This window comes from Centrocercus urophasianus, unplaced genomic scaffold, assembly GCF_019232065.1.
Source record: "Centrocercus urophasianus isolate 14NV4802_14NV808 unplaced genomic scaffold, USGS_Curo_1.0 seq_14, whole genome shotgun sequence".
Taxonomy (NCBI): Eukaryota; Metazoa; Chordata; class Aves; order Galliformes; family Phasianidae; genus Centrocercus; species Centrocercus urophasianus.
Genome location: NW_024884586.1, coordinates 37981333 through 37998754, shown reverse-complemented (window position 1 = coordinate 37998754; position 17422 = coordinate 37981333). Strand labels below are relative to the sequence as shown.

Below are 17422 nucleotides of genomic sequence, written 5' to 3'. Positions count from 1 at the left end.
ACGTTTGCTTAATATTCAGCAGGAGAGAAAAGGAAGCAGGAGAGACTGTGAGAAAGTGCCTTTTGTCTGCTGTCCAGACCCTAGAAACCAGTGGTAGGGCCAGCAGGAGTGCAAGGATCATTTGTAATCCCTGCACTGTGGCAAACAGGTCACTGCCAAATAAGTCCATCTGCTCAGCCAGGGAGGAATGAAGCAGAAGGCATACAAAGTGTAACTATTTTAAGGATTCCAGTAAATCAGCCTGAGGCAGGAGGGATTTGAATGGTAAGTCTTGTGTGGTGGCAATCCCTGTCCTCTTCAGGAGCAGACAGACACCTCCTAGGCTGGCAGAGCTGCACTGTCCTGATAAGGAACTGCAGATGAGCAGTGCAGGATCTAATGAAGCACGTCTGTGTGAAGGTGAGGTAATCCTTGCACTCACACAGCTCTGCCAAGCAGAAAAAGGACACTTGTTTCTGGTTCCTTTCCACCTTCCCTAAACAAGATTAATGACAGACTTCCCTGTGCTAAAAATCCCTCTGTCTCCAAGAAAGGTGTTACTAGGGTAAATATTGTAGGTCTTACACGAAGTGCGTGAGAAGTGAAACAGCAGCTCCTCTCTCTGAGGTATGTCAGAGGCTGGCACAGGTTCACTCTGCCAGAGAGGCTGCAGGGCCACCTGAAGCCTTTGCTGGGTGAAAAGGAAGCCAGCAGGCGTTGCTGAGACCAGCAGCTGATCACCTCTAGATCCCAACATGTAATGGAGCTGCAGGTATCTTGGGCACCCAAGTCCACGAGACGTGGTGGTTGGCCATGTTCTGAGCTGGGGGTCTTCCAGCTCCCATTTTTCTCTGGGCCAGTTTACGAAGCTCAAAAATAGCTCGGCATTGGTTCTCAGGTTCTCAGTAAACAGTTTTAAGTCAAAAGAGTGTGAGAGTACGTGTATAAATGCTTTTTCTGGCTGTACTGGAGGATCGAGATCCTGCAGCCCTAGTGTGTTCCCACATGGATGTATGTTAAACTTAGGCCAGTTCATTCTTTTGAGCAAGGAGGGAATTGGCACATAATTCCTCACAGCACATTGAAGAAACACCCTCAAGTGGCTGAAAGGATTATTTTTTCCTCCCCAAAGGCAATTAATTTATTTAGCATAGAGACATGAATGCTGCATTTTTGGGGCCACTAGAGGTCTTGGAACAGGCAGCTCTTCCCTGCCTCAAGGCTGAGTTGTGCAGTCCTGGATCAAGTGACTCCTCTAGCCTGCCACTCCAAATGGTTGCAGTCTGTCCCTCCTCATGGAATAGCAACCAGCCCTCTACCTGTACACCATGAGCAAGGAGCTCTCCATCCTCATCACAGAGCCTGGGGAAGGGGGCCAGGGGAATGGGACAGTGCAAGGGCTTGTCATGCAGAGCACAGCTTTTGGTGCATGTGTCCATACCTATATATACGTATGCATATTTTTACACATGTATATGAGTATCCACATACATATATATGTCTCACATACACAAACATATGTCTTCTACTTAAACTCATTCTCTCAAAAAATTCAGAATAGAATTTTCCCCCTTGTTAGACTCCTAGTTTTTAGAGCTGCTTCTCCAAATGCTGGAACAGCAGAGCAGACTTCAATTCAACCCCTCAGATTTATAATTTCTGTAAAGCAGAACCTGTGTCCATATTATCTCATTTCCCTCCTTACCTTCCCAAATCCTGCCCAAGAACTAGCAAAGCACAAATACATACCTAATTGCTCGTCAGTGTAGGCAGCTGGATCTATCAGAGATTTCAGCTCGGTGCTCTGCACTAGGTAACTCTTCAGCTGCGTCATCATCATTCGGATTTCTTGTAACATCTCTGTGCTGGAGCTCTGCTTTGCCATCATCTCCAGACTGTACACTCTGTAGTCTTGCACCAGGTTGCCAAAGTATGAGTCCTTATCCTGTGCCAGCTCCACTATCTTTTTCTGCAGCTTTCTATCATTAGACAAAAAAACTGTGAAGACGTTGGACAGGCTGACAAAAGACAGCCTGTTCTTGGCCTTGCCCAAGATCATGGAGCGTGTCTTTTTAGTAGACAAAGTACCCAGCATCTCCAGGTCATCCTCGGTGCTGCTGGTGGAGTAGGAGTCTGGTTCAGATGCTGATGTCTGGGCTGCAGCACTGCCTCCCAGGCCTTCCAGGGACAAGTGTGAGCCCTTCAGTTCAGCTGAGTTCACAGACTTGTGGCCATATCCCTGTTCGGTCTCAGCATTGGTGCCAGTGGCAGCGCCTGCTGCTGATGCTGAGCTGCCTGTGCCCTGAGCCTGAGCTGTGGCTGCAGGCTGCTCCACCACTGTTATGTGATTTGACTGGCAGGAGCTGAGGACCCGCGGTGCCTGGGAAAGCCTCTTCCTTCTGGGTGGTGGGATAGGAGGCAACTTTCCTTTCTCGGTGGCATCACTTTGTACCTCAGGCATGGACTCCTTCTCTGCAGGTTCGGGCTTTGCCTCCTGAAACTGCGACACAGCCTGCTCAGGAACCTCTCCAGGCATTTCTGCAGCCCTCCTGCACGACAGCCTTTTACCTTCGCTTTGTGTATCCAGCTCTTGTTTTTCTTCAGCCTGTTCCCCTTTTGGTGTTTCACAACTTGCAGGCTTACCCGTGCAGTTCTCCTCTGCAGCCCTCTCAGATGGCCGCCTCCGCGGGGGCACAGCAGGCTGGGGGCCCTTCTTGAGGCTGCCGGCTGATGGCTCCTTGTCAGAGCAGCTTTGCTTCCCTTCCTCACCATCACCGCCCACGGTTTTCATTTCCTTGATGCTCTTGCCCAGTGGCTGAAGAAGCTGTGCTTCTTCACAGGCTGTCATGGGTTCCCGTGGGAGCTTCAGGGAAGATTTCTTCTGCCCGTGAGAGTGTGGAGGGGGCGGTGGGGGGCGGCGGGGTGATGTGGTGGTGGCAGCGGGCAGGCTGGAGCACACAGCATGGCCCTTGGGAGGAGGTGAGTCTGGAGGAAAAGGATTACTGCACTCTTCTATAAAAATAGGATTCACGAACCACAGCCTGTCATTTCCTATTGACAGCTCAATTTCACATGAGCAGTGGTTTGCGCTACTTGCGACACACTGGGTAGATCTCAAACCGTCTGCCTGGGCCGTGCTGAGGGCAGAGTCTGCTGCAGGGTGGGATAACACCTCTGTGCTCATTCTGTGGTTCAAAGAGGAATCCCAAAAGCCTGACAAAAATCAAGAAAAGAGAGGGAAGGAAAAGAAGAATGAAAAAAAACTCCTGTAGAAAATTTTAACTGCTAACTGTAGGTGGAAGTCCTACATTTGTTAAAAGAAATAGTACACTTCTTTCACATCTCTGCACAAAACAGTGTGAAAAAAGGGCTGATACTTTGCGCATGTGAGATACTTCAAACCAGGGGATGATATCAGAATGGTCACCACAGGAATTATTCTTGGCAATTTTTGGACACTCTACTAGTGAGAGCTATTCATGCTGTCCCAAGTGAGCAGAAAGGTACAGCAGTAAATATGCCTATTTGACCAAAAGAGTCTATGGTTTGCTTAGTGACCACTGCCCAAATTGCAGAGACAGTGGGTGAAGACTGCAGGAAGGTGCAGCTTCCCTCTTGTGGGCTGCAGGAAGCTGTGGGGCTGGGACCTGCAGCCTGGATCCAACATCTGCTGGAAGCACCAGGAGCATCAGCTGAAGTTCCACAGTATGTTCACATAGCAGATCCTGGTCTGCATAGAGCTCTGATCCCACTTTACTCTACAACCAAACCAGAAATATATGACTTTGCTATATCATTTAATATTACTTTGACTGATAACATTTATCTTGAACTTCTGCAACTCAGATAATCATTGTCCATAGCCATGCCCAGTCCCTGTTTTGCACCTTGCCTCAAGATCGCCCACCTGCAGGTATAAGAGAGGAAAGATGTGCAAAAGACTGCATATGTATGAGGGTTTATACTGAAGGACTACAGAACAGTATGTTGGTACCATCAGCTGTGACTGGGAAAGGAAGATGATTCAGATGCCAGATGTCATTTCCATACATTACAAACCTCTTATTAGAATTTGTTTTTCAATAAATTGTTTTAAAACATTTTGAAGTGTTTTTATGCCTTCTGAACAGTTCCAGTACATATTTAAGCTTTTTCCCTTCCTCCAGAGCTGTGTTTTCAAGCCTTTCTGGTCCGATTGCATATAATCATTCCTTGAGCTGCTAATTCAGGATCCTTTCCTGGAAACAGTGTTTGCAGTTTTCTGCAAACTGTGTTTTCTGACCAACTAAAAGGGGAAAACTTCTAAGGGTATTCCCTGGATGAGAACATGGGGAAAATGTGAAATCCTGGAAACACAGAGATGCAGATAACTAGAGTACTCCGGCATGCCTGGAGTACATGCTTGCAGCTTTGTAAGGGTTAGATACTAGCTCTTCCATTTTTATCCAGCTGAAATTGTTGAGTTATCCCTTCTCAGCCTAGGCTGGTATCCATGGTTAATTCAAATTTAAGAACACCACGTCTTCTCTGGGAGGTTGAGTTTTTCATTCTCTCTCACCGTGAGAGGGAGGAGAGAAAAGAAACTTAAAATGAAATGTTACCAGGAACAGCAGCTCTTGGGAACAGACATACAGATGCAACACCAGCATGCTGCCAAGCCCCTCACATCCGAGACTGTCTGGGTCACGATTTCCTTTAAATGCCCTAAATCCTCTGTGTATCAGCAAATACCGGGCAGTGGAAGTCAGTATATAATGCTGCAGAATCTCCTGGGCTGAGGAAATGGTGAGTAAGCCAATCCACAAAAGGGAAGTTGGTTACTTTTCTCAGTAGAGGCCAAGGATAAAATGCTGTGAAGCGAATGTGATGCTCCACTCAGCCTGAGTGGGTCCAAATGAGGCTGTGGTGGTCTTACCAAGGGTTACACAGCTGCTTCACAGAGGTGCTCCCTAGCTAGGCCACACTGTAGGCATTCTGATACTTCTGTTGCTGTCCTGGTTCTTCCCTTAGCTTACACTCAGGAGGGCCAATTAAGAAGTTATTTGAAGACTTTGAAGACTTTGGCACTTCTATGAAGATGCTCTCTGTGCACTGCAATCATGCTAATTCTTCTGGTAAAACACTTTCTGTACCAGAAAAGTCAAGGCTGGAGGACCTGCAGTATATCCTCTTTGACAATATATGTTGCAACCAGATCCTCTGTGGAACAATCCAGCTTGCAGGTAAACATCTTATTTTCACTTCTCAACCTCCCGCTGTCCCCCCATCAATTTGAAATAAATAAAAATCACCGTATTAGAATTTCAAGCAATGCTGAGTTCCCTTTGGGAGAGTCACACTGGGAATATGCACTGTTTCATTGTATGACATTTTGTTCCAGCGAACAGCACCATTCTTTACTCCATCTTCTGGCCTCACTGAGGCAGCATGACATCCCAAAAAACTACCATCGTTTCCCAGAAAATCTCTACATAACATTTTTTCTCACTTGTCAGAAACTTCTCTGGCATGCACTGCCCTGTGGCTGACAAACCTGCAGCCATCGCCACTTTTATGACCACCAGTGTACAGGACAGAAGAGGGCTACAACTAACACTGCTGCAGTGCATGTGCTTCAGTTAATCTTTCCTTTCAGAAGCTGCTGGAGATTGTTGCCAGAATCACGACCTTCTCTGTTGGCTCAGATTATTTACAGAGAAGGTTGGACAATCATTATGTGCTTCTTGTTTTAATCCAAAAGTTTACATTTGCTATAACCATAAAAATCAGTAATAAGTTTGCAGCTTGTTATTTCAAATTGCTGGTTGAACACCCATATTTAAAAATTGGAACATACTCAAAATAGAGGATGCTGAGGGTGTCAGAGGCAAATCTGCTTGGCCAAATTCAACGAAGCTAGCTGAACTGAAACCAGAGGGGTTTGCCCATCCATTCTGGGAGATCTAATGCAGAAGATTCTAAAATAGATCCTGAAAGCCCCAAGGTGTTCTTTTGAGTATCTCTGAGTGAGCTAACTCTTCTGCTTCCAGCATTGCTTCATTGTTCTCAACAGCTCAGTGAAAACTGAAATGCAAAGGAACATAAGAGACATTTTTTGACTGTAACAGCCATCTCAACTGGAGTGCAGTTAATGGGAAGAAATAGGAAGGAGAGCTTTTAGTTAACAGAACTGCATTTCCCAACTCCATAGCTGCACACTTCTGATCTAAAACTTGCTCATTTGGTGCTGTCTCTAAAAATAATATTCTGTATCATATTAACGTGAGGCAGGAGAACATGCTGGGATGCTACACACTTCTCTACCAGCTAGAAAATCACTGATAGGAAGTAGAAATACCAAAATACAAAAATACTGTATTTCCGTCAGCTCTGTCTGCATGTATCCAAAGGGGAAATTACAGAGGTGTTTTCCTCTTTTTGTATACCCCTGATGTCCACTACTTAAAGTGTGTGTAAGCTATCCTAAGAGGCTGTGCCACCTGTTCCAGCTGCTGAAATTCATGCCCTAACTTATGCAATAGGAGTCTCAGTCTCTGCAGTCTCTTCTATACACTCTGCATAGAAGCCCAAGTGTAGTGACATGGCCTTTTTTTCTCAGTGTGCTTCCATAAAGACAACAAAGGTCTTCCCATTCATATTCAGGCTTCCTCACCTGTTCTGAAGACAACAGCTTATCTATTCACCTTTGCATTGTGTCTGTGGGAGGCACTGTAGTTGTCACAAGCCTCGGAGAAACCCAGGCAGCTTTGAGGGACTTACCTATCCCCAGACTAGAGATAATTTCAAGATCTTGAAAGCTACGGGCTTCTAATATTGCTTGTGGTAGCTTCAGGGTGAAGGGTAGCAAATCCCTGTAAAAAAAAGAAACATAGCAAAAAACCAGTGGAAGAATAAATCCCTCAATTGCTAGGAACTCCAGATTTCACCATTGCTTTAATGATAGAATTGGCTCACGATTTCAGTCCCATTCTGAAAGGTACTGAATGTCGCCAGAGCCCAGCAAGGAACTGTGTGCACTGTGCCAACCTGGGCTGCTCTGAGTGCAGAAGCAATTGCCAGCTCCTGCAATGATGCTATGTGCCCCATTGCTGGGGCTTCCTCCTCTGAACATAGCAAATATCATGTTAGGGGACACCACAGGGTTAATAATAACTTCCCATACAAATAGATAGCAGTTTCTCAGAGGATGATAACTGGCTTTCATTAAAACGCACCTTGGATCTGAAACAATTTAGTGGAGCTTTCAGGCTGGCAGTGAACTGCTTATATTCGCCTCTTGCCCGGTGACAATTTGCTAAACCTCTTCCTACCTCAATTAAAAAAAAAAAAAAAGAAATAATAGTCCCCATAATGTATCAATAGACCACGGATATTCAACATAAACAGATTTTAACCCTTCTTTTTTTTTCATGACAGATACCAACAGATACCAGGTTTAAAAGAGGAAGAGGATTTCCACAGACCTTCTCCTTTCTTTGTTATTGTTGTATGCATGAGTGGTTTGAGGGTGTTTTTTGTTGTTGGGTTTTTTTTTTTTTTAATTTTTATTTTTTTTGGAAAACCACATCTAAAATCAGGAAATATGAAGACATTAAGCTAATAGGAAAAAAAATGTGATTTTATTTACAGGGTAGGCAGCTTTCAAACAAGCCTGTTGCTTATAGGTGTAATTTTTGTGATGTAAGGTGATTTAGTTATCACGGAAGAACAAGCCAAGCATTCCTTTGGAAGGAGCCTGAGAGGCCTGATAATCTGTTTCCAGCTATTTGTAGCTGAGTGTTTACTACAGCCCTGAGAGCAGCCTCTCTACTCATTATTACAGAGAGCTTCTACAAGCTGCCAGGGAAGAGCAGGGCAGAGCCAAAGCAGTGTTTTTATTCCCTGTTTCTGTCAGGAAATGACTCCCCACTCGTCTTGTCTTTCAAAAGCACGCTAAGAAATAACTTGAACTGTCAGAATACGTATTTGGCATTCAGCAGTGACAGGAACTGATAGAAAAGCTTTCTGGTTTTCTTGGATTCATTCTCAATCCATGATCCTCTCTGCAGGAAAGCAGAGGTGAGCAGATTCTTCCCTCCCACAGGCCATTTGAATGGAAATGCTCCATTCCTGTACGCTCCCTTGCTAAGACAAAAATCATCTGTGTGGGGCTCAGGGTACTTTCTGTCTATTCTGTAGGGTTTATATCTATCTAGATATCTAAATGACTTTTCATTGACCAGCTGGGCTCCATGGGTGCAGCAGGAGCGCTGCTCCGGCAGTAGAACATAGCTGGCTGCAGAGGCAGCCCCCAGAATAGTGCAAGTCTCTGGCTGGGTAAGCTGAGCATGCTGCATCATATCATAGATAGAGCACTGCTACTGTGTAAGCTGAACAAGACACTCACACAACTGCCCTGTAAGCATATCCTGAGTCTACTCTCCTCTCTTACACTGAAACAACTGTTTTAAGAGTTATCTAAGTCTTTTTAAGGAAGACGAAAGGATTATGTCCAGCTCAAAACCAGGCCTGCTAAAGCAGGGACAGACCAGGCAGGGTGTGCAGGTACTGCTGCAACGTGCTTGGCACAGACACGCAGATTAGATGAGACTGCAGACGTTCAGTTTTAATTACACAGAGGGACTCATCAGCTGGTGATCAAACCTTACTCTAATAAGGATGACTGCAAAGGTCTTTCTCATCTCCATACCCACTACACTTGGTATTGCAATGAGTGAGCATGCAAGGTCTGCTCTATATCACTTCACATTTTTTGGTTAAGGAACTGGATTTTTTTAGAAGAACTCTCCTTGGGAGTACCAGAAGACGTGACTAAGTGCTTTGAGTCTCCTGTTTGAGACTCTCCAACAATCCCAGGCAGCCCATTTATCAGGTTGGAACTCCATAATCTGTAGGGTAACTTCCAGCCTAAGCTGTTGTATTTTTCCGCAAACAGTCAGCCAGCAGGCTGACCAAGTCACTGCCAGGTGCGTGTATATGTTCCTGGCTCACCCGGGAACCTTCTGCCAGCCTGTTCTGTGCCTGACTCCTTTATGGATGCAGCTCCATTGCCTTCTCTCAGACAGAGCTTCCAGCAAACTCATGGACAGAGGTGGTTGTGCTGTTGGAAAGGCATGTGGGCAAAGGCAATCCAGAGGGGAGAATGGAAGCAGTGAATCCAACTCACCTACTGACACAGTAGAAGGCAACCAGCTTGAAGACATCCTCGAATACAAGGACAGATCCTTCTAGATACAGGACTGATGAAAAACAAAAAAGATAGTCAGCAACTGTATTCTTTAAGCTGAAGGGTAAAGAAAGTTGGGTGGGTTTATTTCACACATCTTACACTCTGTGATTGCCCAGCCTTTGCACTGAATAATAAGGAGCGTAAGGAAGTGGCTTCAGACAGCCAAGCACAAGGGTGTTCTTTGGGGAAACACAGCCTGGTTCCCTGAATGGTTGCCTCAAGACGTTGGAGCATTGTGACAGTAACAGAAACAATGAGGAGAAACAACAGGTCACAGCCTAGTGCTTAATTACAAGTCCACTTATATCCAAGGAACTGGAGATCTTCTGTGTGTATGGGCTATCCTTGCAGGTCTCCATGCTGCAATCTGTTTTGGTCTGAATAGACAAAAATGCACTGATGTTATCTCCCCTGTCTTCTCCCTCCTTTGTGTTACATAGCAACAGCACTTTCCTCCAGGTGGCAAAATAGAACCCACAGCATGCTGCAGAGCTTCCTGGGATGACCTTCCTTGGAGAAGCACACGATGGAATTGTGCAGGCCAAATTTCACATTGTTACACAGATTTGGGCTGCTAAACTAGAAAAAAAGTTCCCTGAGCAGTGGAAAAAAGTTCACGCTGACAGATAACCCAGGGCAGGCAGAAAATGATGGATCTGCAGGCTCCATCTGCAGTGCCCATCCTTGCAACTGCAACCTGTATCCTGCACTGCAGCTGCCTCGCACTGCCCTTGGCTCTGCTTCCTGGGCTGCAGCTCATCTGTGGGCATCGACCTCAGCTGTGGTGTCAGCTTCTTCAGTGTCCATGAGTCACAGTCCTGGGACTCCTGAGCACAGTCTCCAGCTCACTGCCCTGCATGGTTACCAGTTCCTCTAAAAAGTGAGATGCCTTCAGCATCTGTGGAAGGGGAGACATTCATCTGTCTCCCACTCCACCTGTGGGTGGGCAGAGAGACACTTGTCCCACGAGCAGAGATTCCCATAGGGAGGAAAAGTTCAAGCCTCGTCCCTTTTGTTCAGCCTCACAGCTCATTCCCCAAACAAGGCATTTCCTTCTTTTACTTCTCCCTTTGTCCTAGCCCAGGCCCTGTAGGTTCCCATTTTGTGCTGACTGTAACAATGCAGGCATTTTTTGTAAGGCACAATTCTCAGAAGTTGTTCTTAACACCAGTGTGTGCTGGATCAGCATGAAGGGATCAGCCTTGCTGTGAGCACTCAGACCATAGCAATGTGGGTTTTCAAATGTATTTTGGGAAAAACAATCCTTTTCCCTTACATTTCTCTCACAACTGGGAAAAAAATGCCTGGCAAGTTTTTTTTTTTTTTTCTTTTTGGTTTAGTAAGAGACATGCTGCAGTCAGGGATTTTCATTAAACATCTACAAAAAGCAATTTCAATCATTTGAAATACATCTGCTTTGCAGCTCTAACACAGGAAACTAAAATAAAGACAAAAAACTCAGTGCTGTTCCAGAGAACTAACCAAAACCCAAGAGTCTCTGAACTCACTCAAACTTCCAGGGATTAAAGAAAGCCTTTTGTGCAGACACCGGTTCTAAGGACTTTGTTCTGTGAAGAACCACATGTTCACTTTGGCATCCCAAGTTGCAGGTGGATGTAAGCTGCACCTGTTTGTGTTTACAAACATGAGCAGATTGTTCAGATTTGGACCAGTGATTGTTTCTGTGCCAGAAAACTGTCATTTAGGAGCCTGAATTTTAACCAAAAGATTAGATCAAGCCCCTCAGCGACTGAGGAGCATCCACATAAAAATGCCTTGTCACTTTACTGTTACAACTTCTTCCATATTTAGTTAAACAGCACTAAACACCACTAATCACCAGGCACTATACAGCCAAAGCAGCCTAATGATAAAAGAATTCATGGTACAGAGACCCAAAGGGCTCTACTAACTGCTGGGCACAGACTCAGGGCTCCCTGTGGAGAGGATAGGCAGGGAGGTGTTGGTGCTTTTCACTGGCTGAGGACACACTGTGAGGAGCTGGGAATGCTTCTCTGACATGAGCACTGCTGCTTAGGGAGGAATCATGGCACTATCACGTAAAGGAACTTATGACTTTTGCCAAAGCTACAAGCAGCCACTTTTCTGCTAGCCTGGTGTAATCCTGCTGAAAGCTGCAGGCACAAAATTCATCCTTCTTGGGCTCACAAAATACACCCAGAGCACACAAAGAACAAAAAAACCTCTACCACTCACCAAGTGGCAAGATGACAAGAACATGATGAAAGCAATAGCAAACAGAGGGTGGGTTCAGTGAGCCAGACGTTCACAATCTTAGAATGGCCTAGGTTGGAAGGGACCTTAATGATAATTGAGTTCCCACTTCCTGCCGTGGGCTGGCTGCCTGCCCACCAGCTCAGGCTGCCCACGGCCCCATCCAACCTGGCCTTCAACACCTGCAGGGATTGGGCATCCACAGCTAACCTGGGCAGCCTGTGCCGCTGCCTCATCACTCTCTGAGAGAAGAGTTTCTTCCTAACATCTAACCCACATCTCCTCTCTTATAGTTTCAAGACATTCTCCCTTGTCCTGTCACAATTTGATTATGTAAAAAATTGCTCACCTTTCTGCTTATAAGCTCTCATCAAGTACTGGAATGTCTCAGTGAGGTCTCCCCAGAGTCTTTTCTTCTTCAAGCTAAACAAGCCCAGCTCCCTTAGTCTTTCTTCAGAGGAGAGATGCTCCAGCCCTTGTCAAGGGATTTTAAATTCTATCTACTTAGAAGCACACTGAAAGAAGTCACCTCCAGGAAAACAAAGATGAAATATGGAGATGAGTGTTCAGTTTTGAGTAGGCAAAAACAAAGTTATGACAATGGTAACATCTTGGGGGTGATGAAAGCATTAATAGCATACATTAATGGTTCTTTGTTGACTATGCTCTGTTTTCTGCCCTTTGCTTACTCAGTAAATAAGCAGGACAAGGCCAGGTTATGAACTGCTATAAATAGTTGTGACTGATTCATCTTTCCTTTCACTTCACCAGCACACTCTTTAGAATGTCACCTTTTTGCACTGACTAGAATTTGTCCACAAGTTTATTTTTCTCGTTTAGCTCCCCATCATTTCTCTGTTGAGATGATGATGTTTTTGAGTCATACTGTCCCTGGGCATTCTGCCTTCCTCTTCCCTTTGATTTTTCCCTGCAGATTTGCATTTGCAAGTCCCGTTGTTCTGGTCACATGGACAATTTCCTCTCTTCTTACTGCTTATGCAGGCTCATGGGACCCAATTACCTCTGCTTCTTCTTCTCTAATGGAGCTCTTAGTCCCATTCACTGCTTTTGATTTCTGTGTAACCCTTCAGAGGCATCTGAATTCAAAGATTTGAGTTCCATATTTAATAGCAGTTGTGTTGACATGTGCTGACATGGGACTGCTGAGAACACAACCATCTCTGAAGTCTTGCCTCCATGTGCTTGAGATCTATCTCTTATTTTTCCAGATTCTGGAAACTATGAAATTTGCTATCATGGCAGTGATTCCATATTTTAATCACTCTTCTAAAATTTAAGATGATAACTCCACAGTCTTTTAACCATACCTCTCACTGGTGTTTCCTTTGATGTCCCTTGCTTGATGCCCTTGTTGCCATGTCATGCCTTGCACTGACTTGGCAACAAACAACTCTGGCTGGCTTTCCTGCTTGTCCTGCTGCCTTCAACCCTTCTCCTCCTTCTGGGAACACAGGATCACTCCAAGGCAGAGGGTACCAACCATCCTTCCAGACTCTGATGTTCCTGTGCCTCCAGGGTAAGTCATAAACATGGCTGGTGGCAGGAGCAGATGCACAGACCCTTGCAGAACTGTCTTGCTTTACTGAAATAAAGCATGACATAACAACTTCACATCATTTCTCTGGCTCCCTGAGACTTTCTGTCTCTTATTCATGCACTAGGTAGTGGTGGTATTAAGTGAAAGAGTTTTAGCTAGAGGGCAGAACATTCAGATTACATTGGCAGAAGTTACGGTGTTCATGATGTCTTTCTGCAACAGCTCTGTCTGCAAGTTCCTTTATGTGTCCCTGACACTGCTTCTTGTTTTACTTTTTGAAGACTTTCTCATAGGTACCATGTGATCTGTTTTCTTGAAGGCACTGTCAATACTTATCTGTTTCAAGGCCTTTTCATCTTCACTGCTTCTTTCATTTTTTCCATGTCTAAGATGCATTCTTTTCTCTGTTACACAGTTCTAGACTGTCTTGTGCAACCCAGACCTAATTTGTCTTTCTTATCTTTCCTAGTAACTCCTTCATGAAGCTGTTGGCTGTTTTTCTGTCTTGCTGTGTTTTCTTTTTTTTTTTTCCTCAACAAGAAAGAGCAGAAACTTTGCTGTTTTGGACTTCTTCCAGAGTCTTCTGTTGTGCATCCAACTGATGCTTTCTCATAGGATTACAATGTTATGGTATCCTACAGAGTTTAATCTATTTTGGCCATGATGGAAAAACTCACTGCTGGTGGCAGTTCCTGTGAAATTGAAGCTAATGAATTATGAAAATGATAAAGTGTTAATGAGCTTGGGTCTAGAGTCTAAGAACAATCTGCCTTTCAACTTTGTTCCTCACAAGATATAACTGTAAGAATCAGAATGAAATTTTGAATATGCAGTGCAAAAAAAAAGAAGGTGTGAAATGCAGGCCTCCACAGTTTTCTCACACCAAAGCTGAATGGAGCGAAGGGGATGCTTTGCAAAGTGCACAGTTTCACTGCATACTATTGCTAAGAAAATGGACTGTCCTCACATTTCACAGCCACAGGGGTCTTGGCTGCATTATGCTTTAACTCATCCATATTCCCCCAAGCATAGGGGCAGTACCTTGATGCACACCTGGATTTTATGCATTCAGTTCAGCATAAACTGCTGCTGCTGTCTAGACTTATTGTCTCTGGTTGCAGGATCTTTGAGCAGAAATGTGCTATGGCCTTTTAGCTGTTTCCTCCTTATTGTGAAATGTATTTCAGCAGGAGCTGAGAGCATATTTCAGACCCTCAAGGGCACTTCAAGAATAGCTAGCTCTGCTAGAAGAATAGTGCCACAGCTCACCAGTTCTTTGCTTACAAGTACTCATGGTGAACAGGCCCAGGGCACTGCCCATCCTGTCAGGGATTAAGAGCATGGTGCAATCTATCTGGTGAATGGCTGTCAAGATTCAAAGCACTTGCCTTTCTTGTCAGGTCTTCACTTCGTGTTTCTTCTGCAGTGCTCAAATTAGCTTCTTGAAGATGGTGGAAATCTCATTCCTGGTTTGCAGTGTTCCTTCAGCCAGAGACTGGGAAGATCCAGGACTGCTTCCCATGACTAGATGGCAGCATGAGATTACCCAGAGTTGTAGATGCAGCCTTGCAGAGTCCTTGAAGGACACTACTGTCTGAAATTCTGGGGCTTTTGTTCTTTGTAATAAGGCTGTGTAGATAATCTTGACAACAGCACATGTTACAGTATGTATGCATTTTATCGAGCACCATTTTTTTCCCCTATTACCGTGGTGAAAAGTTTATTTCTCTGGCTCTGAGATACTTCATGATGAAGTACTTTAAAGCTGAGGTTAATCATATAGAAAAAGGAAGTTTTCTAAACATTTTAAAGGAAGTCATCTGAACCAGAACCACATTCTGCATGAGAGACTTCCAGGAAGAGAGGCGAAAGACCTCACTTTCAAAGGTTTGGGATGGAGAAAGGGGCTCTGAAATGGACAACATCAGATGGGCAGGCAATAGAAGGAAAGATGATATCTCTGTTTCCAAGGGCAGCAATGCTGTCTAAATGCCAGACTGGTTGAAGATGATCTTCAGATTAAAGTATTCAGTGAGGTATATTGTATTCTTATTGACTCTCAGGGTCCTTGCTGCCCTCAAATTACTGTAAGCACCTCTTATTTACATCATTTACAAGCCTAAATACTTGTTTACTAAGCTTTTTAACACCTTCATGTTGCAGACCCTGTGCACTAGTATTATGGGTACAGATTTAGAGCTGCTCTTTTAAAACAAGCAAGCTTTTTTGAGCTATGTTCTAGGTACCAAGCAGAGGAGGGTAGGACATTGTGTTAGAACAGCATGCATAGTCTCTAGCTATGATTACATGTACATTATTTATTCTGCATGTTAGGAGTGAAAAATAAGGAGAAAAAAACCAAAGTGAGCATTAACAAAGCTAACAAGATCCAGACAGATTACTTCCGAAAGGCTTCCCCTGCAGTCCCATTGGTTTAAAGGCTGAAAAGGAAAATGTTTGCAAGGAGAACAGGAAGGTAACTCTTCAGGATGCTAAACACAAAGCTTTTTAAAAATAACCACTATAACCTAGCAGAATATTTCCAAAACAACTTGTAAACCACACAGAAAGCTGCCAGTATAACATCTTGAAAAAAACAGCTGCACAAATCTTTTATGTTTAAAATAAGCAGTGTGTAAAAGAGACACAGAACTCAGCTCAAACATGAGAGATTTGGTGAGACTTTCTGTTTTCCTTGTGCTTGCTATTGGAAGAGAAACGATGAACTTGCACGACAGGTTAAAAAATGTGTCCTCATACCATGTATTACAAGATCCCCTAAGCCTTTGATTACTGTCCTTGCCGAACTAAAGCTCTGGTCTCACACTTCAGAGTGGTCTCCGGAGTGGGAACTACCTGAAATCAAATCAGTTTTCAGGGTTCATACTGACAGGGTTAACAGAGAGCTCATCCTGGTCATGGATAGGCTGAATAACTTGAGGAAGATTAAATATCCTTAGAGACTAGAAAATGTTCAGTTTCTCTTTGCAATCAAATCATGGATGGTGGGCCAGAAAATGACAATGTCCCTGTGTCCTTGGAGGAGCCTGGGTAGAGGTGGCTTTGACCTCTATGCCAATGGAGGTAGATGAGATCTGGCAGAAAGCAGCAGCAGAACCACACACACCCCAAGCTGGAGGCAATGGCCAGGGCCAAGCTGCCTAGTTATGCTATGCCATGGGGCAGACTCGCTCCACATTTGGCTTTTCATCTGAAGAAGCTGTGTAGGTGATGGTAAGCTTGATACAGACAAATTGCTATCTGTGTTTGGACAATGCCAAGCTAAAGATAACTAGGGTAGCTCTAGCTCTTCTAGGAGTGCAGACAAACCATCAGCAGCAACAGGAACCACCTGAAAAGAAGGCAGTCTACCCTCCTTACTGGCAAGGTGCCCACCCCACTGAACAGCAAAAATTTACTACAGGGAACACAGGATACCAGCCTGTATCCTGTAAGGTCTCCTTATATGCAATTAAAATGCTTAAAATCTGAAGCATAAGGTTAACTACGTCTTCAGCCTTTCCAGCTTCCACTACTAAAAATACGCTTTTAATATTCATTGAATAACTAATCCTGGGAAAAAAATGTAATCTTGGACAAGTTCTGCTGCTGAGATGTATGATTTGCTTAATTGAGATGCAATTAGGGAAATCAGCACATTTTGGTGAGAAAAGGGCTGAGGAAGCTTTTCTCTCAAGGGCTTTGATAGATCTATTATTAATTTTTCCAGCACATTTCAGTTTTTTTTTTCAGGTGAGTCATGTCCAGAGCTGACATTTTCATACCTTGCCTCAATCATACAATCCATCACGCAATAATAACAAGATACACCCCCCTGAAGTAAATAGCAAATACTGGCTGCCCTCACAATACAGCAGCAGAGGTTCCTGTCAGGGTATAAAGAAAGCATACAAAAAAGTCTGAGCAACAGTGCAGGTAGTGCTGCTTAGTGCTGAACAAGGCAGGGTTACGAAACAGAGTGCTTGGCTTGCAAAGACTCCTCTGCAGCCTTGTATGTATAGATGTAAGAGCATTTCTTGTGACAGCAGAGCTGGCACAGTTACAGGTGAACTTACCTGAACACCTGGCTCCTGCCTGCTTTAGATTCAATGCCCCTACAGTTTTCCCTCTGCTTGTGGCATGAGACTGCAGAACGCTAACTACAAGTTACTGGGACTACTAATACGTTTGTGTGCTTTCCCTTTATATATATACACATGTTAAAATCACATTCTACAGTTGAAGATGCTTGATGACCTTTCTAGACAGGTTGGTTCATGAGGTGGTTGCCACAGCAGTCTCTTCTTTGTATGCTCTATTGCTGAATAGCACCATGGGGAAAAAATATAAATAACTTTATCTTTCCACTCCATAATGTCATGTTTAGCCTCTGATCTATTTAGAGGAAATCAGAGCTATAA

General features: G+C 44.3%; 1 protein-coding gene across 4 annotated transcripts in view; it reads right to left on the bottom strand.

The window, feature by feature from the left end:
* The window catches only part of RIN3 (Ras and Rab interactor 3), a 55743-nt gene that overhangs the window by 12734 nt on the left and 25587 nt on the right, over positions 1-17422 (bottom strand). For 2 of the 4 annotated variants that reach the window (XM_042814945.1, XM_042814946.1), the window contains exons 4-6: positions 9146-9218; positions 6739-6830; positions 1729-3192 (exon numbers count right to left, since the gene is read on the bottom strand). In XM_042814945.1, the coding sequence (XP_042670879.1) occupies positions 1729-3192; positions 6739-6830; positions 9146-9218 (1629 nt within the window). Of the gene's footprint in view, positions 1-1728; positions 3193-6738; positions 6831-9145; positions 9219-11792; positions 11973-12771; positions 13047-17422 lie in introns of all 4 variants that reach the window. The other 2 variants (XM_042814947.1, XM_042814948.1) reach the window with 2 other exon arrangements.